Source organism: Ciona intestinalis, chromosome 11 (genome assembly GCF_000224145.3).
Source record: "Ciona intestinalis chromosome 11, KH, whole genome shotgun sequence".
Lineage (NCBI taxonomy): Eukaryota > Metazoa > Chordata > Ascidiacea > Phlebobranchia > Cionidae > Ciona > Ciona intestinalis.
In genome coordinates, this window is record NC_020176.2 from 1,854,373 (window position 1) to 1,873,358 (window position 18,986).

Sequence of the window (18,986 nt, forward strand, 5' to 3'; positions counted from 1 at the left end):
ATCATATGGGCTAACGGTTTTTTCCTACGTCATTTGCGTAAGTTTAAATAAAGTTTATATAAATCACACACGACACATAGTGGATTAGTGGAAGTCTATAGTGGTTTCTATAGACTTTGGTTTAAAATATGGCGCCCTCTATAAACCCAAACTTTTCTGTTTAATATTTCCTAAGCATCATCATTAAGAAAACTGCCTGGATATTTTCAGTGACATTGTTCTCTGCGTTAGATTAACCATCGTTTATACTTAAGAAACGATGTCATAAATGCTGAAAATTTATTTTGTATATCCATGACAACATTAATATGCTCCCCAGTCTGTGGGTATTTTTGTCAATTTCTATGGCCATTTTTCGACATTGCACGATTTCTCCAGTTTGTGCGCGAACAAAAATTGGAGGTTGTTGGTTTGGCATTTAGCATAACAACTTCCATAGACCGTATTTAGGCCTAATTCCAATAGTTATAGACGCAGTCATGGTAAACATAATGATTACTAAGTTTTGATTAAACTTGTTTTTCTTTAGTTTGTCCTTAATTAATAAACAAAGCTTAAACTAGTTTTTGTTATATTATGTTGTCAATAATTAATGTAAATAACTTAAACATCAACGCTAACTATATATTTTTAAGGTCCACGTGTGCATTATTTAACTATCCTAATTGTGGTTTAGTCAATCTATACGAGTTTCTGTTTTGTAACTGTCTAATTCCACATTGCTTCAGACCATTTGTAATTTTTCCAATAATCTGTATTTTCATCCGTAATTGATGTAACAAAAAGGAGATAAAAATGACTCAGGGTTCATTGCAATGCTATGACATTGACTACAGCGTTGGAATGATGGAAGTAAGTCTGTTTTATATTATTTATGAATTAGAATAGATAGTGTTCTTAAGCCGCTTTTTAAAATTTCAGTTAAACTGTAAAATCCGTCTTCACTAACATCTAAATCTAACAAACATGCTGCTTGGCCCAAGAAAACAACTTGAATGTAAATCTGTTTTAATTTTGGAACATATTTAGGTTGTTTATAACTGCCTGTTTAAAAAGAAAATTATACATTTAAAAATAGGTATGCGCCGCACATATTTAATGATGTTTATAATATTATAGTCAACAAGCAGGTGCTCTTCTCGTACCCCAGATATTTGGGAAATCAGCTTGCCGTCTTAACAGTACATATATATATACATAGGCCATACCTCTAAATTTAGTATTCAAAGTGTTAGATTAATTTTATCAGTAATTGAGTTAATTTTATCAGTAATTAAGTGATAATGTTGTTAAATTAAAACAGAAAATCCAAGAGTTGATCGCTCCACCACTGAGTGAGGAGGGTGCTAGAGAGCAGAGGAAACGAAAAGCAGCCGAGCGTGAAATGTGGCGACGAAGATGCAACCACGAGACATGCGATGCTTGTGGAGAAGGGGGTGACCTGTTATGCTGCGATTTTTGTCCGGCTGCCTTTCACTTACAGTGCTGGTAAGCTTATACATGAAACTTTGGTATGCAGGTTATTCATGCGTGCAATTAAAAAATTTATGATATTGTTTGTGAGTAAGCTAGTTTTACATACCAGTATTAACAGGACAATTGGTAATACAGGACCGGTAAAATTATAGTGATAAGATAACTTATGTATTTGGCTTAAAAAGCAGCTTTGTTTTCTCAAAAGTGAGCACCTATGCTGGTAGGAGATTATTTTCATGTAGTTTTGCGATGCTTTTGAAATGAGTTCTCTAATACAACTTTTTAAAGATTTTTTAATCTTTGAATTAAATTTTGCTCAATTATTTGTTGTACTAGTTGAGTGTAAAGAAAAGTGCAGATATTTGTTCGTGCTGTGATATTTTCAAATAAATAACTCAATTCATGTGTTTTATTTAGTTTAAACATTTATTTACAGCAACCCACCGTTGGATGAAGATAAAGTACCTCATGGGGAGTGGGCATGTCATCGGTGTGTGGTCACCAATAATTTTAAGGTTTGTTTAATAATGGGAACAAGTTAACATGTAATTTTTGTCATCTTTAGCCTGTTTGTCTGGTGCATTTTCTGCTGTAAATTCTTATATAAATAATATATATATATACAATTTTTTTGAGCAAGACAAAACATACATACCAATTGGTAAAGCAGGTTTAACAGATCCATAATGCAAATATATATATATATACTACATTTTCATAATACACAATCTAAAAATGTAATGGTTTAATTAAATCATCCTTTTGTTATTCAGGTGTTTGATGAATGTCATCGGCATACTCTCACGAAAACAGCATTAACCATCATCAACCAAAATAAAGATGTTGTCAAACAAGATTCTAAAACCGAACATCCAAGTCTAGTTGTAAACAAATACATAAAAATGCCCCAAGTGACAATCAAGAAATCTGAAAATAATTTAAAATCAAGGTTATACAAATTTTTATAATATATATATATATATAATATATTTTTCAGCATTGATTTATATTTTATACGAATGGTTTGGTAGCAATTAATGGGGATAGAGGTAAAATAAATAAATGAATGTTAAGAAACTCTCATGTTTTATATGCATAATCTTGTAAAAAAACTATTTAACTAAACTTACATGCAAGTTTTTTAATTGATGGTTGGTTATTATTTCAATATTTTATACAATACAATACTGTACGGTTGTAAATTATGTTCTCAAACAAACTTGCCAGTAATTTCTCTTTGCCTGAAATTTTCTTACATTTATGTTTATTTGTTTAAAAAGGATCTTAACGAATTTTACTTGCATGGATTTTGTAGCATTCATTATGATTGTATCTCCAGCCCACAAACATTGCAATCAGAGTTACCAAAAGATGAAATATCAAATTCAATGTTGGTCGAAAATGTTGTAAAGGAAGATGAAACAGAGGAACAGTTTAATGAAGTTTGTAACAATATGCAAGACAAAAACTGGAGAAAAAGTGTTATTAAAGCCACTACAAGAAGACAAAAAGCTAAACTGGATGTTAGTTTTTTATAATTTTTTTGGTTTGTTATCCTATTACAATACTCAATCTTTTACCTAATGGTTGGTTGACATTTGGTTTAGTTTGTTTCCCCTATATTGTATAAAATATATATAACCATATATAGAGAATTTTTGCAGTTTAAAAATGGGACTCAAATGCTTACGAATAATTTGTGCTCAATTCTCGAGTGGATGCTTTTTCATAGAGCTCAGACATTGGGAGTAAGCTATGATTTAAAGTTCCGTCGTACACACTTAATATCTTGCTATAAATAAAAATTTGGAATTGTCAGTTTTATTTCAATTTCGGCTGTTTGTCCCAATTACAAACACAAATCTGTGTTTTTACATTTCCTAGCGACTAAAATTTTTAATTGTTTTTATCTAGTCTTGTTTTTCAATGGATGAAATAAGTGAAGCTGCTTCCCAACAATCAGAAGAAACTGGAAACAAACTTGAAATTAAAGAAGATAATCCATTCACTCTACTCATAGCAGCAGCATGCCTGGAAAACACAAATCTGTTCAAACTGCCAACCAATTTCTTACTACATACCTCTACTAATGGTAAACGAAAGGCTGATCTATTTAGCAAACTATTAAATTTTTTCGTTTTTAAAGTTGTTTTATTTGTTTACTGATTGAAACATAATTTTTTAAAAAATGAGAAACAAGGTAAATATGACACAACTTTCAAAAGGGTTTTAGACATGTGCATGCTATTAACCCTATTTTACACGTTTGTTCTAAAATATTACTGCAAATTGTTTCTTTACCCTTTAGGATTAATTCAAATGGATGCTTTATTTTTACTCTGAAAACAAGAGTTAATTTAGCAGTATAACACCAATTCGCTGAAAAATCCTACATTAAGTTAAAAGCTATCTTATTATTCAAGCTCTATTTTTTCTGGGTGCTGGGGTAATGGGTCAAATCTGGCCTGAATCTTGGGTCTAATTCACATAAAATAAACAAGGAACTGATTTACATAAAATAAAAATAGAATATATATTATACCAGCAACTGATAATTTTAACTTATTTTTAGGTAACAAGAAAGGTTATTCGAAATTAAACAAAGTGTTTAAACCGCTGGTTCATGAAGTTGATACAAATGGATTAGTTGCTCAACCAACAAAGTTGTGCTTTGTTTGCTCAAGGTGACTTGATGTAGGATAACAGAATAACCTTTAAAAAAGTTCTGTTAATATTATGCTTTGGTATAAACCAATGAATAGCAAAGCTTTGGCAACCTAATTTTTTTAACTATATATATATATATATATTAAAAAGTCCGGAATTTAGTTGGACTTGAAATAAAAACTTTTATTAGTTCCAATTAAAAAGATTTTTCATTATTTTAGTAATATAATTTAAAATACTTCTAATCCTTAGCTAAGTTACCAAATAATACGACGACCCACTTTGTTGTTGGTGCTTACTTTGGTAAAAAATGGTAAATACCTTCGTTTACAAATCATTATATTAACAACAATAAAATTATAAACAGTTTAAACCAGATTTAATTACATTTGTTTTTAGTTGCAGGTTGTACATAATGATAATCATATTATTACACAGGTCATGTAGAATGGCACCATTAATACAATGTGATTACTGTTCACTAACTTTCCATATTGATTGTTTGGATCCTCCACTTACCAACCTCCCAACATCACGATGGATGTGTCCCAACCATCCCACAAAAAATCAGGTAAACTGGCAGAAAATCAGGAATTTGGCCAAAAATTCAAGAAAATTGGCTTTACAGAATCCAAAATCTTCCCAGAACCCAAAATCTAAAAAAATGTGTTTTTAACTTGAATTTAATGGTTAGTTTGTTTTAATTAAATATTTAAAAAAATATTTCTGCTACCAGTTACAATGTAAATAATCTTACAAAAAAAAAAATTGTTTTTGAAATCATGTTTAATTAAAATCAGTTGTAAGTTTACTTGTGACAGATTTTATTTGTAAATCAAATACTGTGAAATTGTGTGAACATTAATGATTGTAGTACAATACTTGCTAGGCTAGTCATTCACGGATATGCTAGCCACAGGCATTGAATAAAAATTGTGTTACTAAAATTCAAATCCAATCCATATACACAGTTAAATACACGCAGCTAAAAAATTAAATTTAAAACATTGAATGTTCGTAATGGGAACATCGTAGCAGATTATTTCAGTTAATTAAAGTATTTGACATGCATTATCAATATTTGTTGAGTTTTTATTATTTCCTTTGTCGTTGTTTTGCAGTTGCAGCTGCTGAATGAACCACTTTCAAAACGAAGCCGAATATTTAATTACTTCCCCTCAGTATGCAATGAACATCAAATTAAAACTTGCTTCTTAAGGAAAGTGCACACGTAAGTTTTTAGTGTGTATCCTATGTTAGCTGATATGTTGACGTTTTTTTTGCACCGAGTTTTTCAGAATCTCGTTTGTTTTTTGAAATTTTGGTTGTACCTTTAGATTACATTTGAGCATTTCTATTGATATACAAGTTTTTCTTTTTTATTGGTATCCCCCTTTTATTTGTGTTTTTGTATAGCATTGGTAATGGTATACAAACTTTTTATGCTCTAGCATTTTTTAACTGTTTACAACGCACCAAATATTTAAAACTCAAACTTTAGTTTTACATAGCACAGTTTGAAGACTACCAATAATTCATATTTCGGGTAATTTCATCTTTTATCAGACCTTGTTCAAATTTTATTAGACTCTTTTTAATGAAAGCTTGTGTGTGGTAAGTTAGAAGTTAACAGAATGCGTCTGTTTCTGTTTGTATTTAGTAGATTTCAGATATTTATAATTTCATGTTTGTTCTCATTTAATGTGTAACTACATTATCTCTTCTTTTGAAAGAGCTCGCAAATCAACCATAATGACAACATCAAGAAGAAGGAAAACCAAAGTCCCTCAGCCTGTGAAAGATGCGTACAACCATCCTATGTATGAAGAAGTACCTGTTGTTAAAAAAATTCAACCAGTCACCTCCGCACATTCACTCACAAACGAAGAACAAGATTTATGGTTGAAGTCGATTATCCAGCTACATGTTGATGCTGCTCAGCTATTGGAAAAAGGAAAAGTCAAAGAGAGCTTAAAGTTGAAACAGCAGAATGAAAATAAGAATAACAAAAATGAATATTTTACCCCAAAAACTTTAGTAGAGCTTTCAGCTCATGCGTGTTCCCTCATGGCTAAACAAACCTTAAAGCAAGGACATGCTGACCATCCAACATTGGATGATTCCACTCACACAACAGATGGTCTACTTGTTTCTCACACCAGTGAAAATTTAATTGAAACCAAAAATAGAAAGCTTCAACCAGACTTACAAACTCTCTTTAATTGCACTGAAGTTCCAAGTAACAAACTGCCCATTACCACAATATCTCAATACAACAATCCAGACACCACAACCACTGCCATAAAGGAAGAGGCCACACAACTTATTGATGTAACAAAACAAAGTCTCTTTCTAACTTCCTCTGTAGAAACAAACCAAGAAACACCAGTGCACAAATTGCCAAATGGATTTCCAAAACGTAGGTTTTTGGTTTGCTACATTTTTTCTGTATTCGTAAATGTAGGATCTCTTTATTTATTATAGAATTGCCGACGGTGGCGTTTGTTAAAAGTTATTGATGGTTGATACACGTTTAGATATATACCATGAACCAGTAGGTAAATAAATAATTGTGACAAATTAATGCTAAAGCTGAGAATACTGAAAATTAATCAGTCAACAAATCTGGCATAAAGTGTGAACCATTACATCTGTCTATTTTACCAGTTTAAAACTTTTTAAAATATATTTGAAAAATTTATATCAAAATAAATGTTTTTCCCAATTTTATTTACAAATATTTCTTTTCAGATGAAGAATTCCCAGAAAGTTTAAAAAATATTTCGTCGAAAAGCAGTTTGCAGCCATCTGTAGCAGGTGTAACAGGTAACTATATTAATTGTATGCTATGTGCATTTAAAAACGTTAAATTAACTTTTGGCATCAAGGTAAAAAAGTGATTATTTAAACTTAAAATTGTCTTAGTTTTGTTTTACCTCAATTAAAAGTAGCTAAACAGAATGAAAATTGTTGTATAAAAATTGTTCTTGTGTTATACAGTGACATGTAGAATTCTTTTAAATATCCACTAACTGTTCTTTAATCTATTTTTTTAAGTATTTCACCTTAAGTTTTCCATAATTAGGTTGCGCATTTGAATATCATTTATGTTTTGAATAAAGACTCTTATTTACCTTTATGTGGGGAGAAAAAGGCAAGTTTTTTTCCTCTTGATTTATATTTTTGCGGAGGCTGACATTTATATTGAAAACCTACTAGTGATTACTAGATTGGAAGAATACAAATTATATGTTAGTCTAAGGACGCACATTTCAACAATGGTGGCAGCACCGAGCATTGAACCCAATATCCCTTGGTTACAATGCAAGTGCCTAACCACCAAACCAAGTCGCTGTCTTTTAATTCAGAATATTAAAACAATTTTAATTATTATTTAGAACAAACCAGTGATGTTCAAGCAACAACTGAAACACCATTTTCTCTTGATCTGCTTGACAAAAAGATGATTGAAGTGTTGGCCTTACAAAGACTGCAGCAACTGTTCCCACATAAAGTAAGTTATTCAATATTAAGTGGATTTTTTCCATATCTTACCAGTGTTACCAATATTTTATGGTATGGTGGAAGGATAATGGTTCTTGGCTAAAACATTGTGGGCATATGTGTCCTTATTTTGGGCAAGACATCAAACAACAATTCTTCGAACCTCAAACAACAAAACCAGTGGTGAATAATGGGTCGTCCAAGTTGTCTGCTATACATAAACCTCATAGATATATTTAAAAAAATTCCCCCAAATTAATCACCTACCTAAAGTTACATGCATAGTTTCATAAGCGGGCACATGTGTATGAAACAGAACACCCATGTTATAAGGACTGGACCGTCCCGCAAGGGTGAATAAATACATTTATCTATTCATTTATATATATTCTATTTTGTAGTTTATATTAATATGTACAAATGCAAAGTTTTAAACTGAATTCTCAGGAAACTGAGGCAAAATTGAACAAGTTTGAACCACAAACAACAATTCCTTCGTACAAGAAGAAGCATATCAACCATCTGCCTGCAAGGGCAGTTCTGTGTCATTCAACATCATCTAAACGTGCAAGGATGTGTCACAGGTTGCAAACTTATTATTTTCTACATTTGTACATCCAGTCTGCTTAAGAGCTCTAACGAGATCTCGCTTGAATAAGACATTTTTTCACGAGTTCACTTTCCATGATTAAGTAATAGTGTGCAATGTATAAACAAGTCCGACCAAGCCATTTTTGGTAGCTCATTTACCCTCTAAATATGAGGAATTTACTTCAAGGTGTAAATTTACTCCAGTTTAGGAAACGCTGGTTTAAACTGTATGTAATGTTAATAGAATCGAAAGTATCTAAATCAAATTATTTTTCCTGCATATAAGTGACAAGCTGGACTGTAAGTGAATAAAAAAAATGGGGTACCCGGGGTAAGAAAGGACTACCCCACCTAGCCCGCTAAAAATATTTTATTGTGAACTGCTTTTGTGGGTTAAAACTATGTTTATTTGGCTTGTTCTAACTTTTATTCAAAGTGGTAAATATGTTTTCGGTAAAACACAAATTACTAAATCAACAAATATTTGACAAAAAATGATTTTATGGGGTTTGCTAAACTTTATATTGTAAAAAGACCTTTAGCGACAAACATATTAGGAATAATTAAAAGCAGTTATGGAGTGTGACGTTTAAGTTCTACTTTTCAGAGGATTTTCCATTGGGACGATGGCTGATAATGATTTAGTGTTGTGCGAGTTCCAGGTTTGCGAGAATGTTCTTAGCACTCATGCAAAGATTACATATGACAAGGTGAATAACTAAACAAATATTTTAGATAAAAAAATGTACACTCGGGAGCATATAACCAAATGATGAAATGTGATAAAGTTGTTTATATGTTAAATATTCTTTAAATTCAAATACATCCATAATTTTGAGGTTATTTTTTAATCACCAAATAGTAAATTCGTTGAATAATTTTTATTTAAACTATACAAATTATTGATATAATTCCAAGCTATGGTTATCACTTATCATGATATAATTACTACCAAAATAATAAAATGTTCATTACAACTGTGATTCCTATTCTTATAAAATATAGTTGATTGAGTGTGCATTTTTATTTTACATAACAACTTTACTATTTTGAGGCAAATTTTTGGCACATAAAATTGCAGTTCAAGAAATATCAAATAATTGGTGGAAAACTGTATTTTAAAGAATGAAGCATTAGTAAAACGAATTTTCGTTAATTATGGTTTAGTTTTTGGTTTATTTTCTTTTTATTTATCATTGTTTTATTACAATTTAAACTATTTGTGTTTAAACTTCCAATTAGGCAATTATTATTTAAATCATAATATCAAGCAATGGTTTCTAAATTTATTCAAAGTTTATTTCCACATCCCCATAAAACTGTTACTTTTTATACAAATATTTATATATAATTTTCCTTACTACCTTTTAAACATTTAGTGTTCTAATTATGTTTTATATATCTTCACAATGTTGCTTTCTTTCTAAAGAATACCCAGCAGTTTGAGCTACTCAGTTATGGAGAGTCGATAGTAGACGGGGTCAAATATGGTTCCAATACAGTTAAGTGTTCGAAACGACATCATCGGAATCATCGACCGCAGAAGTCAAAGTCGCTTACAAGAGCAATTAAACGAGCTCTGGAAAGAAACAAAGGTACTTCATTCTGTAATTAAACAATAATAAATGGTCAAAGTAAAGTGTTTTTTTTATTATACACAAGATGACTGGTAATTAGTGTTTTACTATCCTAGTTACCAGTTATTTATAAATACAGTATTTATTTATTTTTATTTTTTTTAAATAAAAAATCAGCATTTAAACGAGCGATTGATTTTAAACTTATATTATCATAGCTTCTGTTTTGTATATTTATATAATACAAACAATAAGCTTCTAGTGAATGAATCCTGTTGTTTTTAATTTTGTTTGATAGATGTGGCAAATAACAAAGATCCAGGAAAAAGCAGAAAAGTACAAATGGAAGAATCAAACGTTGGTTTTCCGATATCTTTATGTGAATGTGGTGGAAAAGCAAACGAGGAAATTACTGGTTGGGAAGGTAGCGATATTGTCATTTTATCTCAAGTTTATTTACATTATTTTGATTACTTGGTGATAACCGTGGATTCATACAATATATTTCAATGGTTTATGAGGTATATTATGATTGCCAAAAGCATAATTATTTTAAAATGCTATCCCTACTGTGTCCAAGTAATTTAAGCGAGAAATTGTGTTTTTAGTTTTAGTTTAAGAAGCAGATTTTTTACGTTTGGTTTAAATGAAAGAACCAAACTTTTTGAGTGTATTTGTATTTAAAGAAAAACAACTTATTTTGGTTGTTAAACTTTTAAAAAATTATGCAATAAAAAAAATGTTAATTACTCTAATAGATTAATAAAACATCCTGGTGTAAATAAAATGGTGAAAAATTGAAAATGTTAACTTTTAAGACATTGAAAATTTAAATGTTGGTGCGCAAAATTAATTTGCCAAAAGGCCTTTTGCTCAATTATTGTTATGTGTGGCAACAAATTTTATTTATGTTTACCAAAAACATATAGTACTCTCACTCTGTGAGGCAAGATAGGATACTGTTGGCAACTAAATCATATATTTTCTGATTAATTTTTGAACAATTAACAACACTCTTTTTGAGTCGTGAGGATACAATTGTATTTGTATATATTTAAATTCTGTAAATATTCCCCGTTTTCTACCACAGCGGATGAAAAAAGAGAATAAAACCCTTACCACCTTACCCAACCCTATTGTATGGAATATTTTTTCCCAGGTCCTGCACTTCTACATCACGGATCTTCCATTAAATTCGGATGCATTGAGTTTGTATTCAGTCGACCAGGATTTGCTTCCAATTCATGTTTAAATCAAAGTGAGAACTGATTAAATGTTTTGGTTTTATCAATAGGAAACTAATAATTTATCATCATTACTTTTAAATGACATCTAGGCATAAAAATTAACTCAAAACATTTACAACAGTTTTTAAAAGGCTTCCTAAACTGCAATGAATCTACCATGGATTTTAATAAACCCCAGCAAAGGGAATACAAAGACATGTTGCCTAAGTGCAGATTAATTGTTTTCATTTAGCAATGTTGTGGCTTCAACTTTAAGCTTCTCTGAATTTCGAAATGTGCATTAAAACAATATGTGCACTGTATAATATTCGCACAGCATTTATTACAAAGATAAAGGTATTGTTACGATTCTAATGTCAACCTTAAAAGAATGTTAAACAATAATAAAATTACCAGAATTAGTTTCACTTCATGCTTAGCAAAAACAGTTTATATATCTCTATGGTCTTAAACATTTATGTTATTTTCAACTAACATGACAACACTTTTCCAGGTGAAACATTGCAATGTAGGAGCTCATATGAAAGATTGCACTCGAGTGTTAAGACTTTTGTTGGTGATTCAGTTACAGAGAATACAAACTCCGCTGTCAGCCATGGCTTTTTGGAAGAAGGAACCACAGAGACCAACAAATGCAAGAGGAGATATTCAGACGGTTTAAATTCTTCAACTGAAGCAACGAACGTTTCATGTTTCAACCACACAAAGTTTAAAGATGATGTGAGAGACCACATGGCTGATTCATCAGAATTAAACTACAGGTTTGTTTCGTGGTTACATCAATTATTATAACAGAAGTTCAATTTTCAAGGCATCGATTTGTTTTGCAGAAGTTGTTTACCATTTTCATTTAAGTTCATTTCTAGTTGTATTTTGTCAAAACAAGTATAAAGTAATATTCAAGTTTAATGTTTGTTTCAAACTTTTTAACTGATTTTAGATGTACAAAAAATGAAGTTCCAGTATGCTTACACAACGGTGAACCTGAGATAATGAAGTCAACCAGGTAAAAATTGTTTTTTTTTAATTTAAAGTCAAATCTAATTTTAGTTATTTAATACAAAAAGATTATTACGCAGCTTTATGTGATATATTTATAGCTCTAGTAGGGGTTTACTTGCATTTTCTAGGTTAAATTCTGATTTAATTTACAAAGGTTTTCGAGGCGTCAAAAAGAGAGAAAAGATAATCGGTTGCAGTCGTACGTTTACAACATAGATGATCATCTTGATGCTGATTCGGTTGACCTAAAATCAACTCGACCGTCTGCAAGCCAGAGATGTTCACCCAACATGACAACCAAAAACAAAATTAACTCTCCATTTCAGAGAAGTTATAGAGACTACATTACGTCACAGAATGGGAAATCTGTTAAATCAAGTCAGAACCGGTTCCCCAAGGTAAAAAGCTCAAGTTCCCGCCATCTTGCCTCATACAGGCGGAAATCCTCCTCTTCCTGTTCTGGTGTAAAGCCAGTTAAAATTCCTAGGCAAGTGTCCAACCAAACAGATGTGGGCTCCCCTCATAACCATCTTAATTTCAGCATAGCACCGCTTTCTAAAGCCCAAAGCATATCTCTTATGGATTCAGAATCACATTCGGACATTACTCCAAAATCTACCCGTACTTCCATTGACCTCACATGCAATGAAACGATTGCTGAAGTTCTAGAGCCTCTTGATAATATTAACGCTGTCCTACCCTACCAAGAGCATACCAACAATCTCACTAGCGAAAATATAAATGACAAAGAGATAGAAATGGAATTCAACGGGCCGTGTGAATTCGAAACACAGACACATGCCACAATTAATTCCACCCAAAACTACGTCGTCCGGTCCGAAAATGTTTCAAAGATGGAAAACGAAGTAGCAAACGTTCTTGATGGCGTATTAGACAGCGTGGCAACTCTACAGGAGAAATGGAAGATTGGAGAGGCTAATGGTGAATTACTAAATGACGCGGATACTACTCTACCTTCTGTTAAGTTGACTTAACAATCAAGACATTCTGAATATTTCAGATAAACAATTCTCTTTGTTCTCGTTCGTATTTCGCGTTTCTATCGTATGGAAAGTTCGAGATGTTTTCATATTACAAGTTAGATTTAAAACCAGTTTCAGCCTATTGATGCTTGAATAGAAATGTTCGCCCAAATATTTAGTTTGCCCTTGTTGTTGTTACTTTAAATAACCTCCAATGTAGACACAGAAACGTGCCCATTTCCCCAAAAATATCTGGCTAGCAGATTTTTTTCTACAACCGTTACTGTAATGCAAACGACAAACTGCATGCGGCTCTGATTATTTAAATACACTGCGAAACCGCAATTGGCAATGTTAGGGAAAAGAAATCCCGGGAAGTAAGTATTTGAGGTATTTTCATTACACGCAGAAGATACCCGCTGCTACCATTTTGGCGTAAGCTATGCGTTCTAAAGCAAGACATTTGACGGTCGTTGTAAAAAACCCAATGGTCACTAAGGGTGGCTGTATAAATTGCCAATCATTCAGAAATAACAATTACTCACATATTTACATTTGTAAGATCTCATAAGGCATATGCGAAGTGTATACAATGGCTTAATAGTACGTCTATACTAACTTTGGTAGTCATTTTTCAATAAAGGAAGAAACGACATTCAGTTCTTAGCAGTTTTTAGCGTCCTGTTTTCTTTGATCTGAAGCAGAAGACACTATTGTTTTGGTTTGTGCACAGGATTTTCTCGCTGAAAGCTAAAAGTTTGCGAGGATAGGAAAAGTCGTTGCTTTTATGAATTCTGTCGCAATTTTTTTTTTTTTTATTAAACATAAGGGTAGAATAATACTATAGTCTCAATTAATTTGAAGAAAAATTATAATTGAAATAGCGACTTCATTTATGGTTGCCATGACCGCCATTAATGTGCCCATTATCGACCCAACAAAGTCGTTTTTTCTACAATGAATTGTCGATTTATATCTTTCTGCTGAATCTAAGTTGAGGTACTTTAGATGTACGCAAAACAACATTAATTGTTCGCAAATAACAGCAAACAAGAGTAATTTCGTCTAAAGCATTAATTGGGCTCGCTGTATTAATTTGAGTTACAAGTTGGGTACTTCTACTTGCGTTCTTATTTGGTAAAACAATAATAAACTAAAACTTATCGTTTTGCAGATAAACTGCCGTAATACATTGCGATGCAGTCCTTTTTACAATCACAGTCAGTTATATCAAGTCTGTCTGATGAATCTCTAGTTGTTCAAGCCATTTTTAATGGCGATGCTGAGGAACTGAAGTCCCTTATATACAACAAAGAGGATTTGAATTCGTTGGATGGTGAAAGACGCACTCCACTTCATGCAGCTGCATATTTGGGTGATGTAGAGATTATAAACCTGCTTATTCTCAGTGGAGCCCGCATAAATGCTAAGGATTCCAGGTGGCTTACACCACTGCATAGGGCCTGTGCATCTCGATCTGTAGAAGCGGTCAGCGCTCTATTGAAGCACCAAGCGGATGTAAATGCAAGGGATAAGTTATGGCAGTCACCATTACATGTCGCTGCTGCAAATGATTCTGTTGCATGTGCGGAACTACTTATTCCACAACTGAGTAACCTCAACTTTTCAGATCGAGCTGGTCGCCAGGCGTTGCACCATGCAGCATTCAACGGTAACATTAATATAGTAAATATATTAATCAAACATGGAGCTAATGTTCAAGCTTATGACCGGCAAGAAAGAAGAGCGATTCACTGGGCCGCTTATATGGGTCACTCAGAAATCATAAAGGTTTTAGTTGCACATGGCGCTGAAATAAACTGTCGGGACAAAAAGTTTGGCGACACCCCCATGCATGCAGCAGCTGCAGCTGGCCAGATATCTGCTGTAAAAATGCTCTTGGACCTTGATTTTGATATTAATGCTCAGAATAATCAAAAGTGTACTCCACTGCATCTGGCTTGTTTCAATGGTCAGGATGTGGTTGTTCATGAATTACTCGAAGCTGGGGCTGATCACAGTATCATAAATAACAAAGGGTGCACACCATTACACCATGCTGCAGCATCCACACATGGTGCACTGTGTTTAGAACTTCTGGTAAATCATGGGGCAAATGTAAACGTTCTTAGTAATGATGGCCAAACTCCATTACATATGACTGCTGTCCACGGTAGGTTTACACGATCACAAACCTTGTTGCACAGTGGATCACGAGTTGATTATGTGGACAAAAAGGGTTTTACAGCTCTTCATGTTGCTGCAAGACATGGACATGAACTGTTGGTTACTACTTTATTAGAAGCAGGTTCGGAGCCAGGAAAGCATGGAACAAGTGGTAAAACTGCTCTGCACTTAGCTTCTTTGTATGGTCATGTAAATTGCTGCAAGAAGTTGCTTGCTGCATATGCATCGGACGCAAGTGATTTTTCATTTGAAGAAGTAATTGGTTTTTGTGACAGAAATGGAAGATCTGCTCTTCACTACGCAGCATGTGGAGGCTCATTGGAATGTGTTGATGTCTTTCTTTCTTACATAAATGTGATACCCTTGCTTCTTAAGGTTGACAACTGTGGAAGAACTCCTTTGCATTATGCTCTCAGCTCCGCAAGAAAGGATTGTGCCCGCCGACTTATCACCACTCTACTCCAAAGAGCAGAAATACCCAAGGATTTTAATGATGCAGACCATGATAAAAGAACACTTCTACATCATGCTGCAGCATCTGATGCAAACGCTGGGTGTGTGGAACTTCTTTTGGAACAGAAGGTCAATGTGTTTGCAATGGACAAAGTTGGATACACACCATTGCATTACGCAGCAGCATGTGGCCATGATACTGTTGTAAGGTTATTGGTAGATGCGAACAGTGATATCCTACCTCGCACCCATGAAGCTGGTGCTAGTGTTCCTTCACCATTACACTTGGCTACATACAATGGCCATGTTAATGTGACAGAGTTTTTGTCTGAGTATTTGCTGGATTTGGACAACAAGGATTCTCAGGATAGAACAGCGATGGATCTTGCAGCATTTCAAGGAAACATAGAATGCATGCAAGCACTGCTGGTACAGGGAGCAAAAATAGCACAAACTAATTCTAGGAACAATTTCTCTCCGTTACATGCTGCTGCTTGCAATGGCCATACAAATTGCATGCAGCTGTTGATAGATAGTGCTATGAGGGACAGAGATATTCAGGAGAGCAACTCACTGAGCCGATTTATAAATGCTCGAGATGCGAATAAGTGTACACCATTGATGTATGCAGTTACAAACGGTCACCTTACATCTGTTGACTTCCTTTTGTCTCGAAATGCCCAAGTTTGGCCCGTGGATAAATTTGGTTGCACAGCATTGCATAGAGGTTCCATTATTGGCCATGAAGACATAGTCAAAAGTATTCTGCATTACTCCAAACAGCAACTTGCTCGTTCTAGATTTAACACTGGTTCAGCACACAAGTCGAATGTTGACGTTATGGCTTCGGTTATTTCAAGGACACACAACGGTCGTACACCTCTACACTTCGCTGCTATGCGTGGGAATGCAGCTATGTTAGAGACTCTTTTACAGGATGCACCCTCTGTTAATGCCATCGACAGGTACGGTTACACTCCATTACATTACTCTTGTTATCAAGGACACGAACCTTGTGTGGATGCTTTGCTACTTCACGACTCATTCACCGAATTCGAAGGTTCGTCATTCAGTCCTCTTCACTGTGCTGTTTACAGAGATAACGAGGCGTGTGCTGATCGTTTGATAGAAACACTTGGTGACGACATTGTTCTACTTAAGGATGATAAAGGTTTAACTCCTCTGCACGCAAGTGTGTTAGGAGATTATACAGATTGTTCTTTGTTTTTACTTTCCCACGGTTGTGACGTTGATGCAACAAATATGCAAGGACAGTCACCATTGATGTCAGCTGCATTTCTTGGTCATGAAAGCTCCGTGGAAGTCTTGTTAAAGGCGAAATCGGACTGTGGCTTGGTGGACGTAGATAACAACAATTGCCTTCACCTTGCTTGCCTTCAAGAAAACGAGTCGTGTGCCGTGCTTCTCCTTGAAAACATCGAAGATATAAACATCATTAACGCACAGAACAACTGTGGACAAACCCCACTGCACATAGCTGCTCGAAAGGGTCACTTATCCGCTGTTATCAAGTTACTGGAGAAAGGCGGGGCCGTGGAAGTAACTGATAACGATGGCTTTACCCCAGCACTTGCGTGTGCACCAAACCCCAACGTTGCTGATTGTTTAGATATGATTATCTCAGTCATGCTCAAAATTCGAGAGCATTCGCGTGAGTCTGGTTCCTTCGACCTGGGCTCTATAAAGGAAAGTTTGGAACAGAGTCGTCAGAGTCAGGAATTCCAGACTCGCAGATCGCTGCATTTACAACGTTTGTCTTCCGAGAATAATCAGAAACTGATTATTCGGGGATCACGTGACGACGATAGCGACTCTGAAACTTACTGAAAATGAACTTATTTGCAGGCTTAAGTTCCACGATTTATAAACGCTTATGTACTCGCGTAACGGCAAAATTTATAATTAATCTTAATTTCAAGCCTATTTTCGCTATATAGTTCAGTACCTGTTGCGAGTCTTGTTGTATTATGTGCGTCGCACCAGTGTTTTTATTTTCCCTAATTATAATTTTCGTATTGTGTTGCTGTTTGAACTATTATAAGCGGTGCTTATCAATGTATGGCGTTAAGCGGTGAAATCGTACTATCACCAAACTTTCATTTCAAAATTTTATGATAATATGAACACATACTTCTATACATGGCTGTTTTTGCTGCCTTGAAACTATTACTATATAAGAATTTAAAGTAATTACAAATTTAAATATCTTGCTTTATTTGACTTAGATTTAATTCTTTGTCTGATTATACATGAATTGATGTATAACATGCGTTATTGTATAAGCACATTATTTACCGGCGTGAGCTTTTTGTTTGGAACTTTTCCCAATTTCTGGTATTACCAGATATATTCATTGTGCGTGTTAAACAGTCGGCTACCTTATATTTGAAACCGACTTATATTTAATTTACGATAGCGTATCGAATGATAATAGTTCAATATTTTCAATCTTTCAATTAAAAGTGATGCCGTTTCCGTATAATTGGTGATTTTTATGTCTGATTGGTGGTTAATTAGTAGCATATGGCGTATGGCATGTTATTGATATTGCAAAGCATATGGATACTGGTTTCAATGCTGTTAGCACTGGGCGCATGTGTCCTTGGGCAATAAGACACTTAACGGTAATTGCTCGAATCCAGCGGTCATTAATATCCCAATTTGTCAGCCACACATAAAAATAAATTCCTTAAAAAATCAACTCTTAAGCAAGCAAGAGGTGTAGAACTGTGGCACTCGTGTTATAACGCCTGTCGTTGTCCCGACACGCGAGGATAAACAGGTAAATTTCATTTATATAGTACGGTTGGGGAGGATGGGACACCTTTTCGTATAGTTTTTTTATTTGGTAGTAAACAGAGAACACTCAATGAATTATAAAACTGCATCTTCACGACTTCCACAGACTGTTGTTCATTGTTTAAAACACGATCAAGCTATTTGGATATTAGGTGTCCCATCTTCCCTCACTCTACTATATAATCGTCCGTAAAACATAGTTGAGTTGCTATCAGTAAATTAGCTTGGCTAATGGGGCATTCAATGCCTCTGATTAAAACTACTTCTAAACATAGGTAATAAGCAATAAGTCAAAAGTTCATTTCTGAATATTAAAAAAAAGAGCGTGCTTTATGTATGACGTCACTGAAGTAAGTTGTAATTCGGATAATCGTGAGCTATATAAACAGAACAAATGTTAAGAATTGAGTTTGAAACAACTAGCTTTTTCCACCCCTTTACTAATAACCACTACTTTTATTTATTCCCGGATTATTTAT

At 33.8% G+C, this 18,986-nt stretch overlaps 1 protein-coding gene across 2 annotated transcripts; it reads left to right on the forward strand.

The window, feature by feature from the left end:
• The first annotated feature begins 727 nt into the window (after window positions 1-727).
• On the forward strand, window positions 728-18,181 carry ci-zf(phd)-21 (zinc finger protein LOC723799). Of its 2 annotated transcripts, XM_018813869.2 has the most exons (21): window positions 728-852; window positions 1,304-1,488; window positions 1,913-1,991; window positions 2,250-2,425; window positions 2,816-2,999; window positions 3,391-3,568; window positions 4,049-4,160; window positions 4,582-4,714; window positions 5,265-5,374; window positions 5,877-6,562; window positions 6,895-6,969; window positions 7,542-7,657; window positions 8,095-8,231; window positions 8,846-8,948; window positions 9,668-9,833; window positions 10,114-10,239; window positions 10,975-11,073; window positions 11,556-11,823; window positions 12,003-12,068; window positions 12,219-13,056; window positions 14,236-18,181. In XM_018813869.2, the coding sequence occupies exons 1-21, from the start codon at window positions 796-798 to the stop codon at window positions 17,533-17,535; spliced, it is 7,194 nt and encodes a 2,397-aa protein (XP_018669414.1). In that variant the 5' UTR covers window positions 728-795; the 3' UTR covers window positions 17,536-18,181.
• The last annotated feature ends 805 nt before the right edge of the window (window positions 18,182-18,986 follow it).